General features: G+C 42.2%; 1 protein-coding gene across 3 annotated transcripts in view; it reads right to left on the bottom strand.

Annotated features, from left to right (window-relative positions):
* LOC110953274 (uncharacterized) overlaps window positions 1–20,377 on the bottom strand; it is a 182,534-nt gene that overhangs the window by 20,671 nt on the left and 141,486 nt on the right. For all 3 annotated transcript variants that reach the window (XM_051952948.1, XM_051952945.1, XM_051952947.1), the window contains exons 7-9: window positions 7,433–7,689; window positions 6,333–6,469; window positions 858–979 (exon numbers count right to left, since the gene is read on the bottom strand). In XM_051952948.1, coding sequence (XP_051808908.1) covers window positions 858–979; window positions 6,333–6,469; window positions 7,433–7,689 — 516 coding nt within the window. The remainder of the gene's footprint in view (window positions 1–857; window positions 980–6,332; window positions 6,470–7,432; window positions 7,690–20,377) is intronic.

Below are 20,377 nucleotides of genomic sequence, written 5' to 3'. Positions count from 1 at the left end.
AAATCAAAGTATTAGTCACATTAAAAATAAAAATTGAATCTTTAACCAACTTTGAACAAAAACTGCATTGAAATGTGTAAGATTTGGAAATTTCCGACTCCCATTACCCTTGATTCAACCCATTAAAACACACTTGAATGTTCTGAAAGCATCTCACACATAACAGTTTGTTTTAAATTCAGAAACTTGATAGGTCATGAACCGACTTTTTAAGAAACATGCAAGGCTTTGGTACTAATACTGTTGCTACACCAAAAGCATTTCAACTGTGGTTTTCAGTGATCCACATCATCGTCTAACGGAACAGATACACTCCTATTTTATTTATCAACCTTGCCATCTACAGAGGCTTGTGTTCTACTTGTACTATGCCCCACGTAGCAAGTGTATTTCCCTGTTTTACACATTTGACTGCAGAGATTGTGTGTTGGACTCCCTTGAAAACCGACATAGACACTCACAGAGCGCCAAAGCTGCTGCTGCTCTGTAGGCATTACTTAAATTCTTCTCACATCTTCTTGACAAATTACATTCTCCAGCACTGCCAAGAACCCTAAACTGAAGTGAGGACTGAGCGGTGCCAAAATGCAGTTCCAGGAACTTGTCCCCCCTCGAGGTGGGTGGGGGAACAAAAAGCAGATCCTGTGACAAGTCAAAGCTGCTCTATGGTCGTGTAGTGGAAAAAGATTGATTAATAGACTCAACTAATTGACTTAGAAGTGTCTCATTCCACTCAAACTAAAGTTCTTCCTACAAAATAATCCACTTTAAAGATGCGGTAGACTCTAGTTTTGGCACTGAATTCTTTATATTCACAGAAACATTGACTTTAAAGGTCAGTTTTTGCACATACTGACCTGCCCGATGGAGGATGAGTCACACATGGCAGTGGTGTACTGTCTGTCCAGCTCAGGTGCATTGTCATTCAGATCTAAGGTCTCAATTGCAACCAGAACTCTGGACACCTGGCTGGGATTATCTGAAAGAACAAGAGAGCAGCACATCATAACACAGCCTTCAGAGATGCACACACGAGCAGCTGTATATGGAAAATTATATGAGTACAATACCCTGTTGTAAAGAAACACCAGTGTGTAGAATAGGCACAGAAGGGGTGCGAGTTTGCACTCCATTAATTTCATTCAATTGCCCTCATAGGCACGATCAAGCATTTCGGTCTTTGTCCAAAAACTTCAACAACACTCAGATCACATTAGCGAGCACACAATTGGCTAAATAAACAGTCGTACATTTGGTTTCATTTGGCTTGTGTTACAGCTCACAGGCTCCCAGCTGGAGTATAACTGATGCTTCCATAGAAGTCAGATTTTTCCACATCAAACTGTTCCATTCTTAGCCAAAGCATCTCTCGGTGTCAAGTGTGTGTGTGTGTGTGTGTGTGTGTGTGTGTGTGTGTGTGTGTGTGTGTGTGTGTGTGCGTGTGCGTGTGCGTGTGCGTGTGTGTGTGTGTGTGTGCACGTTTTGAAGAAAGCGAGAGAAGAAGCAGAGGCGGGAAGTAAAAAAGCAGTCAATCTGCATGCAGCTGCACAAGGACGCAGTTTAAATGGATTGGCATGAGGTTTCCCACACCCCATTCACTTTTCTATACACACACTCAAACATGAAGTTCTCACAGACTTGAAAAGCATGAAGTCATACTCTGAGCCTTCTGAACATCCACCATTACATTTCAGGCTGCTATGACACAATCCGGGCTCACCAGCACACATCATCTATCCAGGAAACCGTGCAACACAGTGGACCACGCTTTCTGCAAATTGAGACACACACACACACACACATTCACTGCCACAACATGCTTTCAGACCTTGAGCAGTAACACTGTGTCATGGATGACAGCGACTGGTTTCCATCGCTGAAAAGCCGAAAATGAGCTCTCGCTGTACTGCCACTGGGTGAGCTGGCCTGCCCGTGGCCATGGCAGGGTCCCTACTGTGCTTTATGTCAACACAGCCTCCAACAGTCTGTTTATTAGATAGAGCTCATTATTCAAGACAGCCACTCACTGTGCTGCCGCCACAGTCCTACCAACACATCGCGGCCACGAGGACCCCTGAGTAGATTTTAAGTAAAGATTAACTTTGTCCCGAGCAAGCCTTGGCAGGAAAACAACTTTCCTTTCCTTGTGCACAGCAGACGGCGGACAGTATTCTCTGACAGCACTTTCACTTTTCACACCAACCAGTTGGATTGTTCTTTTTAGGGCTTTAATGACTTGTCACCTGCCAAAAAGAAATGCCACTGGAGCTTAGCCAAGATTTAACAGAATGCTGGTGTTAATTTTAATACAAACCTCAAACTAACACAACAGGTTGTTTTTTCATTGGCTTCAAAAATATCTCATTCACGTCAGAGTATTTCTCTAAGCCGATACCCGACATCAGCAGGACGACAGTTTTTGTCAGAAGCTTCAAAAACACACTGACCAGTAAAATGATTCATGTGACTTTTCTCTGATCCGCTGCTGCTGTTGCTGAGGTTTGGATTTGTGTAGGCACAAACACTGATGATGTTTTGGATTAAAAAGAAAAGATCTTTGACTGTGTGCAGCAGATGGGCTGCAAGCAGCAGGCTTCTGCATGAAAATCAGATACTAAACCATCACTGCGCTGCTTCCGTCTTTGCCTCTGAGAGTCATATTGCTCGCAGTCATAATTTGCAAAGTTAAAAGAAGGCCTCGTAAGCTTAACTGTAAATTATTAGCTTCTGAATGAACAGCCAAGGCTTTACTTGTCAACCTGTAATTATATTAGCTGAAGGACATTGTAAGAATAGGTAATGTGGTGATATTTAATATTTTTCTGACTGTCAACAAATCTACTGGAAAAAAATCTACATATTTCTGCAACAGCACTCCATGCTTCATAAAAAAAACTAGCAGCAAAAAACAAAAAAGTGAGCCACATTTTGGCACTGGGTGACGCATCCTTCCATCAGAACGGACACGACCACACACAGTAGAGCATCATGCTGCCATGAAAATACACTGGAGTCCCATATATGCATTAATCCACAGATGAAAACTGTCAAATTCATTATTTATTCCAGGATAAATAACACTGGCTAAAAACTAGAGTATCCATATGTTTTAAAAATTAAACTATACATTGATGACCCTGGGGCTGCACAGTGGAGTAGCGGTTAGCGCTTTCACCTTGCAGCTAGAACAGGGGTCGGCAACCTTTAACACTCAAAGAGCCATTTCGACCCGTTTCCCACAGAAAAGAAAACACCGGGAGCCGCAAAATCCTTTTGGCATTTAAAATGAAGACAACGCTGCATACATCGTTTTTTTCTTACCTCTATGCCCTTGTTAATCAGTCGCGATTACTTAATTACAAAGCCTCTAATTAGATAGATCCATTTTTAATTGTGTCCTTCCACTAATATGTATCTTACTTGGTTAATGCCATTTTTGCTCCTGGACCTCATATGTTACATAATGTTAGCTGGAAATCAATATTTTACGAATGTCTATTTAACTTGTAAAATCTATTTATCTTAAGCTAATAACTTTTCTCCGGTAAGTCGCTGACCTATTTTTCCAAGACGACACTCCTCTGACTCTGACCTGCTGCCTGGATGTGACATCCAGCCGTGTTCTTGCGAGTAATTATACCCTATTTAAACCCTATGTATTACCCTATCATGAGTACTTTTGACTCAAAGACGTGTCTTTCTTGGAGTGGAGCTTTAATATACAGGCTTGCCATTCTTGAGTACAAAACGATGTGAAACTACAGGCGTTGCTTCTCCAGGAGTAAAATTTAAAAAAAGGCATGAAACGTGTGGGAATCGGAAGCTCCGTGTTCTCTTTGCGCTCTCATGCACAGGCACAGCACATCCGGTGGAGTGACACGTCAAAGTAAGAGCGGTAATTTCACAATAAAATTCTCTATATTAAAATGCATTGAAAGGCACCTGAAAGGCAGAATAATGTATTTTCCAAAGTTACAGGGAGCCACGACAGAGGGCTGAAAGAGCCGCATGCGGCTCCGGAGAAGCGGGTTGCCGACCCCTGAGCTAGAAGATCCCTAGTTCACGTCCGGCCCTTCCCGGGATCTTTCTGCATGGAGTTTGCATGTTCTCCCTGTGCATGTGCGGGTTCTCTCCGGGTACTCCAGCTTCCTCCCACAGTCCAAAAACATGATGAGGTTAATTGATTATTCTAAATTGCCCACAGGAGTGAGTGTGAGTGTGATTGTGTGTTTGTATATGTAGCCCTGTGACAGAATGGCGACCTGTCCAGGGTGTCCCCGACCTTCGCCCAAAGCCAGCTGGAATAGACTCCAGCACCCCCCGTGACCCTACTGAGGATTGAGCTGTGTATAGATGATGGATGGATAGATGGATTGATGACCCCTTTTTCCTAATAGAAGCCAATGAAGTTAGGAGAAGAGCCATAGACATAAGATGCTCTCATGCATTGCTGGATTTTCTCTTTGTGAAATTACTTGTCATTTATTTATATATCAATCATCCAGTAATCTTCTATTAATGATCAGTTTCTTACATGGTTAGTCATTTTCAGAGAAACAAAACCCTCATGTTCAGAGAACAGGCTGACGACTGCTGATAGCAATGTAAAAGATCTCAGGTGTAAAAGCAAAATCAATCATAAGCGCTTAGGTTACCATTTTTTTATTCAACTATGTGTTCATTTTATGTACATGTATGCTTGCCGATGGGGAACTATTTCTGTTAGCAGAGTAACCTTCTGACAGCGCAGCATAATTGTTGTGTAAGGGCCAAAAGGTCTGAGGTCAACCACAGATGATATATTCACATGCCTAAAGGGGTTTTGGGTTTAGGAGAGATGGACTCAGTGGTTCTTATATGGTATGGAAATTGACAACAGGGTTACATTTACATTTATGTATGCTGTTCACAGGAATTTCTGACTGTCTGTTCACTATAAAAGCTGTTGCTTCTCCTTTGAGAATCTGGATGAACTCTGTTACTCTCCACACTGTAAACAACATTATCCAAGGCTAGAGTATGGGTGGGGGGAAGTAAATCATCTGCAACACAGGTCTTTTCAGATTCTGAGTTTCAGTCTGAAGAGGCTCCTTGGTCAACTTGTGGAATGCATCTGAGTCCTTCTAAGGAGATTCTTTGGTCTTGTCTCTAGGAAGCTGTTCTCTCTGAGAAATGTAGGCCTTTTCACAAATAGAAAACCAAACAATCAGGTTTCAACTTACAACCTTTCATAACAAGCCTATTGGAGAAGAGTTATAAATAGTGTATATAGCAGATGTTTTTCCTATTCTTCTCTACAAGAAACAGTCCTGTGATCTCTCCAATGCAATGATGTGCTTTTATTCTGCATACTGTATCCAATAATAAAGTTACCATTGACCCATCAATGTGTTTGTTTTCTTATTTAAGATAACATGAAAAATGGCAATTTTCCATGATATTCTTTCAAGGGATTTGTGGATATTAATCCGTGTTGCCAGCCTTTAAACCAAACCACTTCATTATCTGTTGTGTTTCTCACATTGTCACTGCAGAGTAGGTGTGTTACTATTCACACTACCTGTGTCAAGGCCAAATTGCTTATAGGCTTTATGTGAATCGATCTGCTGCAACAATAAAAGCACCTACATCTACACGGAAAATAGGAACTCCTTGTGCAGCTCTCAGCACGACAGAGTCAACACCAGCATTTCTTGATTCTTAATTGATTCATTCATGTTGAATTATTGATTTTTCAAAGAAACAACTGGCAAAGTTACCTCGCCTTGATCAAAAGCTGAAAGCTCTAAAACAGCAAGTAAACACATCTTTTCATGGTCCTGTATTCCTGTGTTTCACTGTTTGTTGCAACTTTGTATTCTTACTTGGAAACTGAAAAGGTGATTACCGTTCCCCTTTTTGCTCTCACGTTGTGCCTTTACAGCGCCGCAAAGCTCCACTTCGATTTGTTGCTTTAATTCTGTGTTTCCAGTTGAATCCTTATGAGAACGGATCTATTGCGGCATCAGATAACTCGCACAATAGAGATCAATTGATTCTAAGACCCGCTGTAGCAAACTGTTCGTGGCGCCGAGCAGCATTCCCCTCTCATGGCTTGATGACTCGAGAGCTAAGCCGCTTAGCGAAGTGCAGCACACAGCGGATACTGCGCTTTTCAGACACCGTGCAGCACACTCCTTTAAACCTCTTACTCATCAGTGGGCTCAGGTGTCAGAGGTGGGAAGAAATGTTGGTTGCATTGAAAAATGTCAGCTCTAATAAAAGGCATAATCCAATGAACACGCGTTAATGATGTCTCAGTGTTAAGCTGCGTACAAAGAGGGACCTCTGACCTCTCTGGGTGGCGATGACTGTAATGTTGTGCCAGTGCTCACGTTCCCGGTCCAGCTCCATGGCCGTGGTGATGAGGCCGGTGTCTGGGGTGATACGAAACAGAGCCTCTGGGTCCGACTGAGGATCAATGGAGAACCTGAGGGAGAGAAAAGCAGCATGAGAGGAGAAGAAATGCTTGAAAGCAGCAAGGTGAGAGAAGTGAGGTGAGGGCACGGAAGAGTATTGAAAGAAGGAGTGAAGGGAGGAAGCAAGCGGAGATGGCAGCAGGGCGCCGAGTGAAAGAAGCAGATGGGGCAAGTGTGTGAGGGAGCGATAAGGAAGTCAGCATTCAAACGGCCAAAGAATTAATATAGCAAGATAATCGCGGCTGATAGCAGCTCTTTTGAAGTGCTGCTGATTATCTAAATATCTCTCTGAATATACCAACTATCATTCTTCCCCACACACTCACTCTTAGCACTTTTTGCTTTTAATTGGGACACGCTTTTCTGTGCTTGTTACAGACAAATCACTCGCCTCCCTCTTCGAACGGTTTGAGACAAAACCCACTGCAAACACTAGCAAAAGCACGAAACCAGCAAGCGTCTGTGGTTACTGTCTGGCTCAAGGGAACACTGTGTGGGCATTTAGTTGGATTATATTTATTTGGTTAGCTCTTGCTGTTGTTTCTTTTAGCTGCGGAGTTTGAATTTCAATCCAAGAAAGACTGTATATCCCTTGATTAAAAATGCTTCTGCATGGAAAAAAAAAACACAAAAAGAACTTAATGACATCTTCTGTAACATTAAATAAAGGAAGAAATACGGCTCATGGCAGCATTAAATGCTTAATTTGTCATTAAGCAATAAAACTCCTGCAGTTAAAGCAGTATTGTTATGAGTTCATAAACAGTGAATACTTATAGGAACATTTTGGGAAATAGGCTTATTTACTGACTAAGTGATAGCTCTGTAATGTCTGTACACTAAAATATTAAGAGTGGAAACAGCTAACCTTTCAAGATCCTCATAAAGAGTGAAGGAGAACCAGCTCCGGTCGTATTTTTCATCTTTATGAGCTAAACTGAGAGGAATCTCAGCTATGAGGTCTTATACTGCACCTGATATTATTGGTTAAACCGGTGTCAGGGTCCACAGCGCTGACACGGCCAACAGTGCAGGCCGGCGGGCAGTTCTCAGAAACGTCCATGTGGTATCGGGCCCGGGAGAACCTCGGAGGCTCATCGGCATCCAGGACTGCCACTCGGATCGAAGCCCTGTCTTTAAAGGGGCCTCGACGCAGGAAGCGAGGGTCCACTATGGGGTTAAGGACTTCCACAGAGAAGGAGTAGGAGCTCCGGCTCTCGTAGTCTACCGCCTGAGGGGGGATGGAGGAGGAAGGTGAGTTGCATTGCAATAAGGTAGAAAAGAAGACTTAATGTAGAAGTATATAATCAGCAGGCGCAGACATCCACGTACTGCGAAATGAGTAATGATGACACTTTGTAACTGCAAGAAATTATGTAAATGTCACATTCAGAAACATCAGAAGCGATAGTCTGTGTTTGTGCTTTCATTTGGTCTAATTCTCACACTAAATTTTCCACAGATGACTGCTAAATTACATATCAAAAGCAGAGAGATGGCAAATAATGAATTATTCCAGCAGATAACACCTCACACAGGCCCCGAGAATGGTCACATCTCCAAAAAATCAGCTAAGAATAATTCGGAGTAAATAATATCATGGTTACCTTACGTGTTGTGACTTCGATTTTTTTTGAAGTGGTACTTTGAAGGTTGTTGTGGGTGGATGCTTAGATGGTGCGGTTCGTGTGAAGTCGGAAGAGACATTCATGAGGTGTTGATGTTACAGCATTTCCAATGAGGTTCTTGATGCTCAAAGAGTTGAAAGGATCCTTCAGAGCTCTGACACTGAAGTAGCTACATGTTAGGGTGGCATTGCTGGGAGTTGATGTTTGGATATTCTTGACGTGTTAAAACTAGAGGATATATCGCTGTGGAGTTTACTGCCAGGAAGCTGAATGCTGTTGTTGTGTTTGTGGGAGTAATGAGATTAGCATGGCTTGCTATGTGCAGCACAGACAGATGTAAGTATGTGCTACAGTGAGTAGTAGCGATGGACATTTTATCTAGTTGTAGCATTGTTTGACACTGCAGTGTTGGCGGAAAAACAGTGGGAAGGGTGTTAGTGGGTACCTGGCAGGTAGTATAGCTTTATTATAATGTTGCAAACACATTGGTTTAAACACTGAAGTGAAAGATTGGGCCACACTGCTCTAAATTTCTGTTTCTGTGAATAGCTTAGTGAGTAAACAATGACCTGTTTTTCAAAAGGCATAAAGTTCTAGATGATCTTTAATATTTCAAGAAGATTGCGTCCTATTTCCAGATTTTCTACGTTCATAATTACAAAAAATGGCCCAAAGTAAAAGTCTTGGCACCCTACATGGTCAGTACTTAGTAACATCATCTTTGGCACGGATCACAGCTTTTAAAGGCTTTTTGCAGCAGCTGTAACAGTCTTTGTGTTCTTTTTTGGAGGATTTTTTCCTATTCTTCCTGTGAAATTCTTCTAGTTCTATGAGATTCTTGGGCTGTCTTGCATGCAATGCTCTTCTGAGGTCTAGATTCTCTATGGTGTTAAGGTCGGGGCAAACCTTCAGCTTGCGTCTCTTAAGGGATGTCTATTACAGAGTTTGAGGTGTGTTTAGAATCCTTGTAGAAGCTATCCTTTTCATCTTACACTTTTTGGCCAGATATTCTTAAGTCTTTCAGAATTTGCAGGTGTATAATTGAATCCATTCATCCCCCATCAGTAAAATATTTCCTGTGCTACTGGCTGCAACTTAAGCCCAAAGCATGATCGAACAACCTCTGTGTCGGAGAGGTGTTCTTTCGAAGAAATTCTGCACCCTTATTTCGCCAAACATACTTTTGCTCATTGCAGCCAAAAAGTTCTATTTTAACTTCATCCATTAACAGGACTTCAGATGCTGAATTCTGTGGTGAGGAGGCAGGACAGGTCTGATGCCTCTTCCATGAAGGTCAGATTTATCACTCCAGAGTCTATTAAATCTTGATCTCTTCCGCAGTCAAACGATGGTTTTGATTACCCTTTATAGCAACAGTAAATGGTTGGCACTTATATAGCACCCTTTTAACCTGAGCTAGGTTCTACAAAGCCCTTTACAATGTGTTTCTTATTCACCCATTCACACACGCCATTGGTGGCAGAGCTGCACTGCAAGGTATGAACTCGGAGCAACTTAGGGTTCAGTGTCTTCCCTAAGGAAACTTATGCACATGGGAGGTTCAGGGATCAAATTGCTAACCTTTTAATCATTGAACAATCTGCTCTAATACCTGTGCCACAACTGCAATCATGAGCAGTTCTCATGGGAAGTTTTCCTGGTCTTCCAGGTCTCAACTTGACCTCCATCATTCCTGTTAGCTGCCATTTCTAAATTAAATTACTGAGAAGAGCATTCCCTGAAACTGCTTTTCTCTCTTCTCATAGCTTTCCATTGCTTTTGGGGTCTCAAGTATTTGTTTTTTGTTTTTTGTTTTTTTACAGTTTTTAGGGAGCTACTAAGAGGAGATCATGATGGTGATTCCTGGGACAAGGTTTGGGGAGACAGAGCGTTTAGAACGCTTTGAAATTTGTGGACTTTTCTAAAGAGTTAATGAGGTAAAAGAGCTCAAACTGCTAGGGCTGCCCAGACTTTTTCATGGTGCTTTAATCCTTTTCTTTCTACTTTAAGATGGTACTATGCCAAACTAATATACTAATCTTGCTTAAAATGTTAAAAGGAATGTTATATCTTTATGCCCTTTTGGAGATCACTTCACTAATGATGGTGACAGAAATGTGAACGCTTGCATGCCACTGCACAGTATGGAGCAGGAGTTCACTTTGAGCGGTGGCGGAAATTGCCTCCTGCACTCTGCATAGCTGTGACATCTACTGACAATTTCCACAAACAACAGATTTCCCAGTGATGAAAGCGAAAACAGAACCATGCTCCTGCTTTTCATAAAAACGCTTCCCTTGTTTAGAACACCATCTCCATCACCATGGCGACCCCCGCCATCACCATGGAGACTCGTACCTGGCTACAGAGGAGCATTAAAAATTCCTTTGTATCCGTGCATCTACACAGGTGCAGGAGATTTCATTTGGGATAGGGGCTCAGGCCCCTGTGATTGTTTGTTACAGAGAAGTTATGAAGCCTATTTGTCTGAGGTGTCCGTGTGATTGTGTGCCGCTCTCCCGCCAGCGTGGCGCCTCTGAAGCGGAGAGATAGCCTCTGATCTGGTTTGCCGAGATGATTGTTAGTGAGTGCACAGGCACACACGAGTAATCACATACATCCACTGTCTTACACAGACATCCCTGACATACACTTGTGGTTGATTAAATTTCAGAAAAAGTAACATGTTTGTGTCTGGTTCAAAATACCTGTATAAGGCATACGTGGGTGTGTGTGGGGGGCTTTTGTGTGCAAGTACAAGTGGTTCTTTAGAGTCTGCGTGTCCTCAAATCCACCATCCTGAAAGGAAGTATACATATGAATCATCTCGGTCTGATTGGCACAGACAAGCATGTTGGACAGAGGATGAATGGGCTCTGTGGTTATGCAGAATTTTCCCCATCAGATTCAAGTTTGAAAAAAAAAACAACTCTGAGGATACCACCAGCAGTGGGAATATTGATATCCTTTCTCTCTTTCCCTCCATCCTTACCGGTTGCTCTTTTTCTTGCTCTTTTCTTCTTTCCTTCTAAACTGCTTTACAGAAATCAGCAGTTTTAGAAAGAGGAGAAGATTGATTAAAAATTATGCAGAGGAAAAAAGAAAGAAGTTGAATTGAACGACATTGAAATGCAGGCAATTTGGGGGGAATATCTCTGCAGAAAATGTAAATAAACAAGAGGAACTGTCACGGAGGACAGAGAGAGACGGAGTGTATGTGTGGGAAGAAAAGGAGGGAAAAGGTGCTCTAACGGGGTCCCCATTACTGGGAGAGAGAGACAATCTGTCTGAGGAGGAGAGGTGTCACTTACACTGTGAGCACACACTCATCACCCCCCGCCCTCCCTGTATCCAACACTCCATCACCCCGCCTCCCCCTCCTCTGCTACCTCACACACTCCATCACCCACTCTGCAACCCACCCTATGTTGTTGGGTTTTTTTTTTGCCCGGTGTGTGTACGACAGGGCTCTCTGACAAACCAGCAACACACACACTCATCCTTCTCCCTCGTACGCCCTTACAAGAAGCACTTATCACGCAGTGACCGGGCCACTCTTCTGGTTTTTTTTTTTGTTGTCTCCTGATTTGTCTGTCTTGTGAATAATTCTCCCGCTCGTGTTTTCTCACACAAGCACTCTGTTGACTCATGAGGAACTTGTGCACATACATGAAAAAGCAGCTTAAAGTCGGGCTGATGGTTGTAGATGCACCCCAATTTGTAGGTTCAAATCCTGGTTGACCAAATCTACTTTTTCCAAGCCAAATAAAGCGTCACATCTGAGTCGGTTTCATTGAATTTTGATAGAACAGACTCTAATGAAGAACTAGTGTTGATATGTGTTTGTTTCCCTCTGTACTCCAAGAACTCACCTCAACAGTGATTTTACTTGTTTTCCATGGCTGTCTGCACCATTTAATGTCAAGCAACACTTCCTGCATCCTGTTGTTTTTTGATAAGCCATTTTTTGCAGCGTGTAACAACTGACAGAGTTAATAGAACAGCAGTTACATAAGCAACGTAGCCACTAACTGTCTGCATGTCACTTGTGCAGTCCCTAGCGTCTTTTTCAGCAGCCGAAAGTGAAAGGAGTAACACTGACTTCATTTACAGCTGGATCTCTACTTTCTCCGAAGGCTCAGACTGTGATTTAGGGCTGTTTGAACTGCTAGGTTAACATTAATTTAACAAGGCTGTAGCAGCTGTGGAGGAGATTGAGAGAATAGGAGATATGAACGGATGGTAGGGAAGGTGTGAATGTGCTGGAAACATTACAACACTGCACATCCACAGCTGCTCATCTTGCACAATCTCAGTCTTCATAGTCCTTCTACTGATTGCTGCATATATACAGTACTGTGGAAAGGCTTTCCCAGTGAGGATATGAGATAGATCTGATGGTGGAGAAGCTGAAGCTGCACAATGGGAAACCCTGTGCTCCACAGTGTCAGTTTAAAGCTGTGTTGGCAAGCAGAAAACATTATGGAAATTTAGCTAGGAAAGGAGTACCATGACAGAGACTTCTATGAGGTTTAGTGAGTGTAGACCACCAAGCAAATGTTAAATTAGGTTTGATTAAACTTCAGTGTTCCTACATCCCCATCAAATATTTGAAGTTCATTTTAATGGCTGTTTTCAGCTGTTCCCCATGACAAATCCAACAAATGTAAACAAAGAAATGGGTACAGGTTTATGCCGATTCTTATCAGTTAAATATTCTGTGATTGGCCCACATGACATCCCTAAACTATTGCAAAGGTTTTCACAACTTAAAGTAAACTTTGGATGCCTTCAAGCAGTATTTGGTGTGGTCACGCTTTGCCTTTTAAAAAGCCCCTTGGTAATTCTCTGAGGCATTCTTGTGCACAGTTCTTACTTAGCAAGTACAGATTTTGGGCCCCTTTTTTTCCAGAGGATTTGGACTGTGTCAGGGTGATTTCAGTATGTCTCCTTACTTCCCTTAGTTGCATTGTCTGTCTTGCATTTTAGCTCATCCCAGTGAGGATACAACAGAGAGATCTGATGGTGGAGAAGCTGAAGCTGCCCAATGAGAAACCTTGTGCTCCACAGTGTTAGCTTAAAGCCATGTTGGCAAGCAGAAAAGATTGTGGAAGTTAGTGAGTAAAGGAGCGCCATGACAGAGACTTTAGTGAGGTTTAGTGACTTTAGGCCATCGAACAAATGTTAAATTAAATTTGATTAAACATAAGCAACATTCCTACCGGGCTTTGCAAAAGTTCTGTTACACTTGCAAAATGCAAGCAAAATGAACACAAAGATTTTTTGGTGCAATCAGATAATTTTTTATTTTCCAAATATTTCAATATATGTGTTAATGATAATATTAATCAGAAATGTGGCCACCCAGAAGTTTTATCTTATTGCACCAAAAAAATCTTTGTGTTCATTTTCGTGAATGTCTCAACAAGTGTAACAGAACTTTTGCAAAGCCCGATATATCCCCATCTAATATTTAAGGTTCATTTTAATGGCTGTTGTCACCTTTTCTATATTTCAAAGGCAGCAAATGTAAACAAAGAAGTCTATGTCGATTGCTATCAATAAAAATTGTGTGATTGGCCCATATGACATCTCTAAAATATTTTATACATAGGACAGCTATCAATTAAAAATGTATAAAGGTTTTTGCCACTGAAAGTAAACTTTGGATGCTTTCAATCAATATTATGTATGATCACACTTTGCCTTTCAAAAAGCTCCTTGGCAATTCTCCATGGTATAGTTGTGTGCAGTTTTTTTTTTCTCGGCAGATAGACATTTTGAGCCACATGTTTGCTGTGGATTTTGGCTGTCTCAGGGTGATTTCAATATGTCCCCTTGCTTCCCTCATTTATGCCTCTTTCTAGCATCTTAGCTCATCCCAGTGAGAGTGTAAAAGAGAGATGAGATGGCAGAGGAGCTGAAGCTGCCCAGTGAGAAATCCTTCGATCCATAGTGTCAGTTTGAAGCCTTGAATATACTCCCTTGAGGATGTGCACATGGACTGGGGACACTATAGATGTGTAGGTGTTAATATTAACTTATTGTCTTGTCTGTTTGGAGTCCACTTGAAGGACTACGCTCCCTACATGCACAGCGCATTAGCATAGATGTATTTCATGAATGCTCATTACTGATGGGAATGTGCACTCAGGCCTTTGTAGTGAAGTTGCAGACTGTCAGCATGGACACAGATTTTGGGCTGCATGCAGACTCTCACTCTCACATACATACACTGTAGCGACCGGAAGAGGCGGGGACGTCTGGGTCAATATATAATTGCAGGACTTTTTGCAACACAGCTGACAGGTACCATAGTTGACTCTTTTGCTGATTTCAGGCCTAAAATCAACATGGCCACCTATAACCAAACACCAAATGACATTTTTGGAGAAAGATTCTTCTAAATATCATATCTACAACTGAGTAAAACTGAAATTGAAAGTTATTTATGAAGATAATGTAGTAAACCTGTTGACATGGAATAAATCCACACCTGACTCACACACTGCTTTATATTAAATAACTCAGAAAGCCTTGGAGTCTTGTCAGTCTTTTCTTCAGGAGGAAATGACATCATGACAGACACAATAACTTATTTTCCTGCTATTTTTTATTTCTGGAAGCACATCTTGGGCTGCATGCATGCTCTCAAATGCATGGAGAGAAGGATGATAAAATCAAATTAAATCAAATTATATATGTTAGTGATTACACGATCATTATTTTTCTCCCAATTCGATTTGAATAATTTATTATATTGCATATGTCAACACCCAGTATCATTTCATCAAGATAATACACAAACCTACAGTATCTGAATGCACCTGTTTGAGGCTGTAGCAACCAGAGGAGGTGAGCAGGTCTATATTGGGTAACAGAGAGCACTATGGAAGTGTAGCTAAAGAAGCACCATGACAGAGACTTCAATGAAGCTTAATGACTTCAGGTGACTGAACACATTTTATCTTAAACTGGAACAAACCTCCATTAAACATTGGAGACTCACTGGCTGTTTTCACTTCTGTGACAACAAATGTAAACAAAGAAGGGGGCATAGGTTTACACTGATTCCTCCCACAATTGGCCCAGATTACATCACTATACTGTTCTTTAATATATGAGACAGGTATCAATAAAATATGTGCAAGTACAACAAGACAGAGAACAGGATAAAAACTTTTAAGATCAATTTGTAAAACAAAATAAAATAAATATGAAACACTAAAAAAACAAGACAAAGCAGAATGACAACTTGTAAGCTAAAATTCTAAAATAAGAAACATTAAACTCCAGAATATTAAGACCAAACAACCCAATCAAAAGCCAATTATAATATGTATATCTTGAGGTTTTTCTTAGAAGCATCACTGGAGGAGAAACATCTGACTGAAAGAAGCAGACTATTCCCACGCTTTTAGGAATAATATACTGCAAATTTCCTTTCAATTTGGGCCTCAATGGTGAAAGAGTTAAGAGCAGTTGTTCTGAGGATCTAAGAGGCAGAGTTTGAACAGACAACTTCTGCAATGTTCCCAGGTGCCAACCCATGCATGGGATTTCTAAATCATGCCACTCGATAATAGGCTTCCGTGTAAGATGCTCTCGTGTTTTCTCATTCAAAGCCCTTCCCGAAGCCTCTTCTCTCCTCGAGGTGCATTTAAGTAATTGGGAGCTCCTCCATGATGGCAGACGGGGAAGGATTTCCAGGTCAAGGGAGGAGAGGGGATGCGAAGAGGCATAAGTTTGCATAATGAAAAGTACCCTCAGTGTCTCCTGCCTCTTCATGTAGTCCCAGACAGACTCCATAGCGTTGACATTAGCGCTCTGCAGGGCCACACCATCTGTTCTTGTTGCTGAATATACTTTTCTATGAGTCTGGCTCTATATTTGGGGTCGTCCTGCTGCCAAAAATATTTAGGAGCAATTGGATGCCTTCTACATGGCATTGAATGTGATGGATAAGAATCTAAACATACAGTATAAGTTGTCAAACTCTCATTTCCCTCATAATTTATAGTTTCTACTGGGGTGTAGGGAATGGAATCATTCGATTTTCTCTGGAAAATAGAAAATAATTTCTGCTGCAATGAACAGTATAACATTAGAGCAGGTTCAGCATGTAATGAAATAAAGTGACCTCAGAAAAGTGAATGTGGTGTTGAGTTACTTTTTACATTCTCCTCCTGTGACATCTTCCCTGTTACATTCTTGGGTGTGTGTGTGGATAAGGTAGGGTGTGTTTTCTCTTGTCTTCCTTTAGATTGTGCCTTCTTTTTCACACATTTCCTATCACATGAACCAAATCTGAAGAGACGTGCACGTTAGTGCTTAAATTAAAATGATTTGTTTGGTCGTTCAGCAGAATATGAATTATTAACGGCTTTAATAACTGGAACACTTAAGTAATTTATCGAGCAAAAAAATCCCCTAACATCACTGGCTTGATCTCCTTCTCGTGTAAATTGAATATTTTTTCCATTTTCCCTTTTAAAACGCTGCTTGGTAAAAACAAGCCATTTAAACCTAATCTTAATCTTGGGCTCAATTTTCTGACCTTTTGCATATATTCATCCACTTCTCAAGAAATAATCAACACATTGACAGGGAAAATAATCATTATGGAGCACTTGTACTTGCACACACACTTTCTCCAGTTAATACTCCTATACACCCACACACTCTACAAGTGTAACCTTCCTCTGTCCTGTGTTGCCGTGCTCCAGCCGTCCTTTTTGAAATTCAAATTTCTATACAATTTCCCTTTTAAATTTGCTTCGCAGTTAGCAGAAATTAATTAGCTAACCTGCACGCTAGGCTGGCAATACATAATATATCTCTGCTCATAGAGGCTGACCCCACAGGCATACATGCTCGACTGAGAAAACGTGTAGCGTTAATGTGCGTGTGTGTGTGTGTGTGTGTGTGTGTGTGTGTGTGTGTGTGTGTGTGTGTGTGTGTGTGTGTGTGTGTGTGTGTGTGTGTGTGTGTGTGTGTGTGTGTGTGTGCAAATGTGACAGCAAATGTACATCACTGAAGGGTGAGGCTTCAAATTACAGAGGCGGAGATTCTCCCTGCCTCTACTGTAATTGACTGAAAATAAGAAGATTGAGTAAATCTGCAGGTGAACACATACACACTTGCAGCACGCAGCACAATGTGTCTATGTGAACCGTGCATGCTCGTGTGTGTTCAGCACCCCGACGTCCTTGGCAGCTTCAGTTCTGTTTTGATTTTTCTCCATTCTAAATCAAGATCATACATCACATTTGTCTGATGACAAATGCAGCTTTGGACATTTCTGCCAACAAGCACAACTGGAGAGTTGAGAGAACAAAGACGCTTCTAAATCTCCCTTTTGACTTTGTTCTTCCTCTGCCGCCTTGCCTTCTCTCTGTCACTCGTCTCTAGTCTTCTGTCTCATTTCGCTCTCTAAGGTCCCGTGTCTTCCTTTTTTTTTAAAACTTATGAGCAAGACACTGGTCTCTCTCTGTCTCCCTCCTTTTTTCTCACCCTCTCTGTCTCTTTCTCTTTCTTCCCATCTCTCTCTTTTTCTCCCTCTGAGGAGATTAACACAATCTCTACTCCGCGTGAGAAAACAAACACAGATAATCCTGGGTGCGCTGCTGGCGTGTGACCGAGGATTAGCCAGCCGTTTTAAGTGAGAGCATATGGAAATAATAACGGCAAACTGACACATGCGTGAGCTAGCTTGTCCCCCAGGTATGAAGAATGAAAGGCGCACAAATAGCAGGCTTACACAGCTCGCAGCACCCTGAAAACATACCTCAAAAGGGAACCTCCTGAATAAGGATACAGCAAGATTCGTATTAATGGTGTTGTGACAGGCCTAGTGTTGCGTCTAGTGATTCCACTTTGTTATATGCGTGCTATTAAATACAGTGTACATGTGTAATGAGGTGTGGGAAATTGTAGCATTATCCGAGGCTGAATTTTTATTTTTTGCTGCATTAATGGTTGCACATGCAGCTGCGAACCTCACAATCCGAACACTGGAGTGTTACTTCCATGAGCCGGTGACGACATCATATTTGTCTTTTTTCTTTTCCTGTAATTGTTCCATGTTGTAGAAGTTGCTTAGATCTCGATTAGATTTCAAGGAAAGCCTTAACCTGCAGCCACCAACCATCCAAATGTCACCATGTGGCCATTAGGGGGCACTGCTGCAGAACAATGTCAAGGAGCTGCTCCAGAGTGTGTTATGCTAATTCTTCAATTACACTGTGGCCTTGTTCATATGCTGTATCAAAAGTCTATTAGCAGCAATATGTACATTTATTAACGGCAATATGTAATAAGTAAATAAGTGGAGTGGAGCGGAGCTGACCACTTGGGGAGCGGAGAGGGCTGGAAATGAAGGCCGGCGGAACAAAAACAGGAGACGAACTACAAAAGGGTGAGGAATTAATTTGAAAGGAATGAATGGATTGTTGATGTGTGTGTTAGCATGTAACTGTGTGTCGCTTTGCATCTGAATGCGAATGAGGGCAGAGCCGGGGCTGAGTCAGAGCCACAGACAAACAACACACACTGTCTGACATGGCCTCCAGACACAAAACAGAGCGAGGACGACGAGGTGAAGGGAGCTACAGGGTGAGGAGGGAATATGTGCGTGTCTCCCCTCTGTCTCCCACTGCAATGCTTATTTGGACATGTGTGGAGATCAGAGAGAGGGAGGCAGGGAGTGAGAAAATGCAGAGAGACAGCGGCTGATGATGGGGTAGAGGGGGTAATGGGAGGGGTGGAGATAGAGGGAGGGCAGAATAGGGGAAGGGGAGAGAAATCTTTTTATTGCTGGGGGTCTCTGTGGGCCTGACAGTAAATAAGCAGCGATAAGCAGCAGGCGGCTTCAATCGGCACTCAGACTTGCAGGCTGTTAATGACCCAGCTTCTCCGCCGCGTCCCTGCCTCACCCATCGCCCTGCCATGGTGATACCACTTTCTCCTCCTCCTCCTCCTCTTCTTCCTCGTCTCTCCTCGCGAGTCTGATTCCCTCTGTCTGGAATCCCCTTCCCCTCCATTTTCTAATCACACATTCTCCCTTAGCCTTATTTTTAACTATCTTCCAAATCCTCGCTTGTTCTCCCTCTGTTTCTTCCTAATCTGCTGTTAACCCTCCTGCAGCTCCCACCCACCTCCCATCTGACGCATCATTCCGAGGTAAGCGTCCCTCTCCTTCATCCTCAGACGAGAAATTGGTGCTTCATCGTAGCTCTTTCTTCCCCCCCTCATTCCCTAGCAGTTTAAACACAGGGAGTCACGAGGTCAAGTGTGTTTTATTGATGCGTGCCTCTGTATTTATATATATATATATATATATATCTGTGTGTGGTTTATTGGTGCTTGTGTAGGTATGGGTCTCTGTCTTTGTGTGTGTGTTTTGAGGGAATGCGAGTCGTAGATCAGCGGTTAAAGAGATTCAGCCCACAGCAGCAAGATGACCAGCAAGGTCAAGGCCGACTCTGTGGCAACACAAATTGTTCCGCTTGGAAATCCCTCCTTCTCCAGAGGCACACAGATCATCTGGTTCCCCTGTTAAGAATTCTTTACAGGGCCGAAGCTGTCTGCCTCCAAAAGAATGGACGTCGAGGCATTTATTAACGCAAAGCCTAACATATGCACACACAGAAAGCACAGAAAGCAGGCATGCTTTTTCATGAGATTTTTTCAGGTTTTTTTTGTTTGTTTAACGAAGTGGAAACTGAGGGGGAGCTTAGTGCTAATTTTACGCTTTGTTTGTTTTAATTCTATTAGTTGTAGCCTATCTAACATGTTTTTCATTAGTTGTGCGTGGATTCCCTGAAAGGCTAAATCCCTTTTTAACCTATTCAAGTCAGATTCTTCTCTGCAGCACACCCACTTTTACCCAAAATCCCAGCAGCTTCTCGGGCTGCACTTGATGTAAATCCTTGGGAAACAGTGCCTTGCAGCATATTCCATACATGTCCGTCTATCAAAATGCATCCACATGCAGCGTAACCTGTGATTCTACAGCTTTATTTAATTCTTCGCACGTAACAGCAATCTTGCTCTAATCTATTTCTCTGCCGCTCTCGGCGCCTTTGCGGAGGGATTAAACAGCATGAAGGAGGCCATGTTGAAATAGTAATTGTGCATTTTGTTTTCAATTCTTTGTATCATGCGGCTGAGTCCGGTGGGAGGAATATTGCGGGTGGGAGGTGTTTACTGTATTTGTTTACATGTAATTTTCCTGCCCTGTGTGCCTGTCGGCTGCCAGTCGCCCAGCACTTGTTGAATTGATCGATTCTC

This window comes from Acanthochromis polyacanthus, chromosome 9 (assembly GCF_021347895.1).
Source record: "Acanthochromis polyacanthus isolate Apoly-LR-REF ecotype Palm Island chromosome 9, KAUST_Apoly_ChrSc, whole genome shotgun sequence".
Classification (NCBI taxonomy): Eukaryota; Metazoa; Chordata; class Actinopteri; family Pomacentridae; genus Acanthochromis; species Acanthochromis polyacanthus.
The sequence above is the reverse complement of the archived record's forward strand: the minus strand, read 5'-3'. Positions and strand labels throughout refer to the sequence as shown.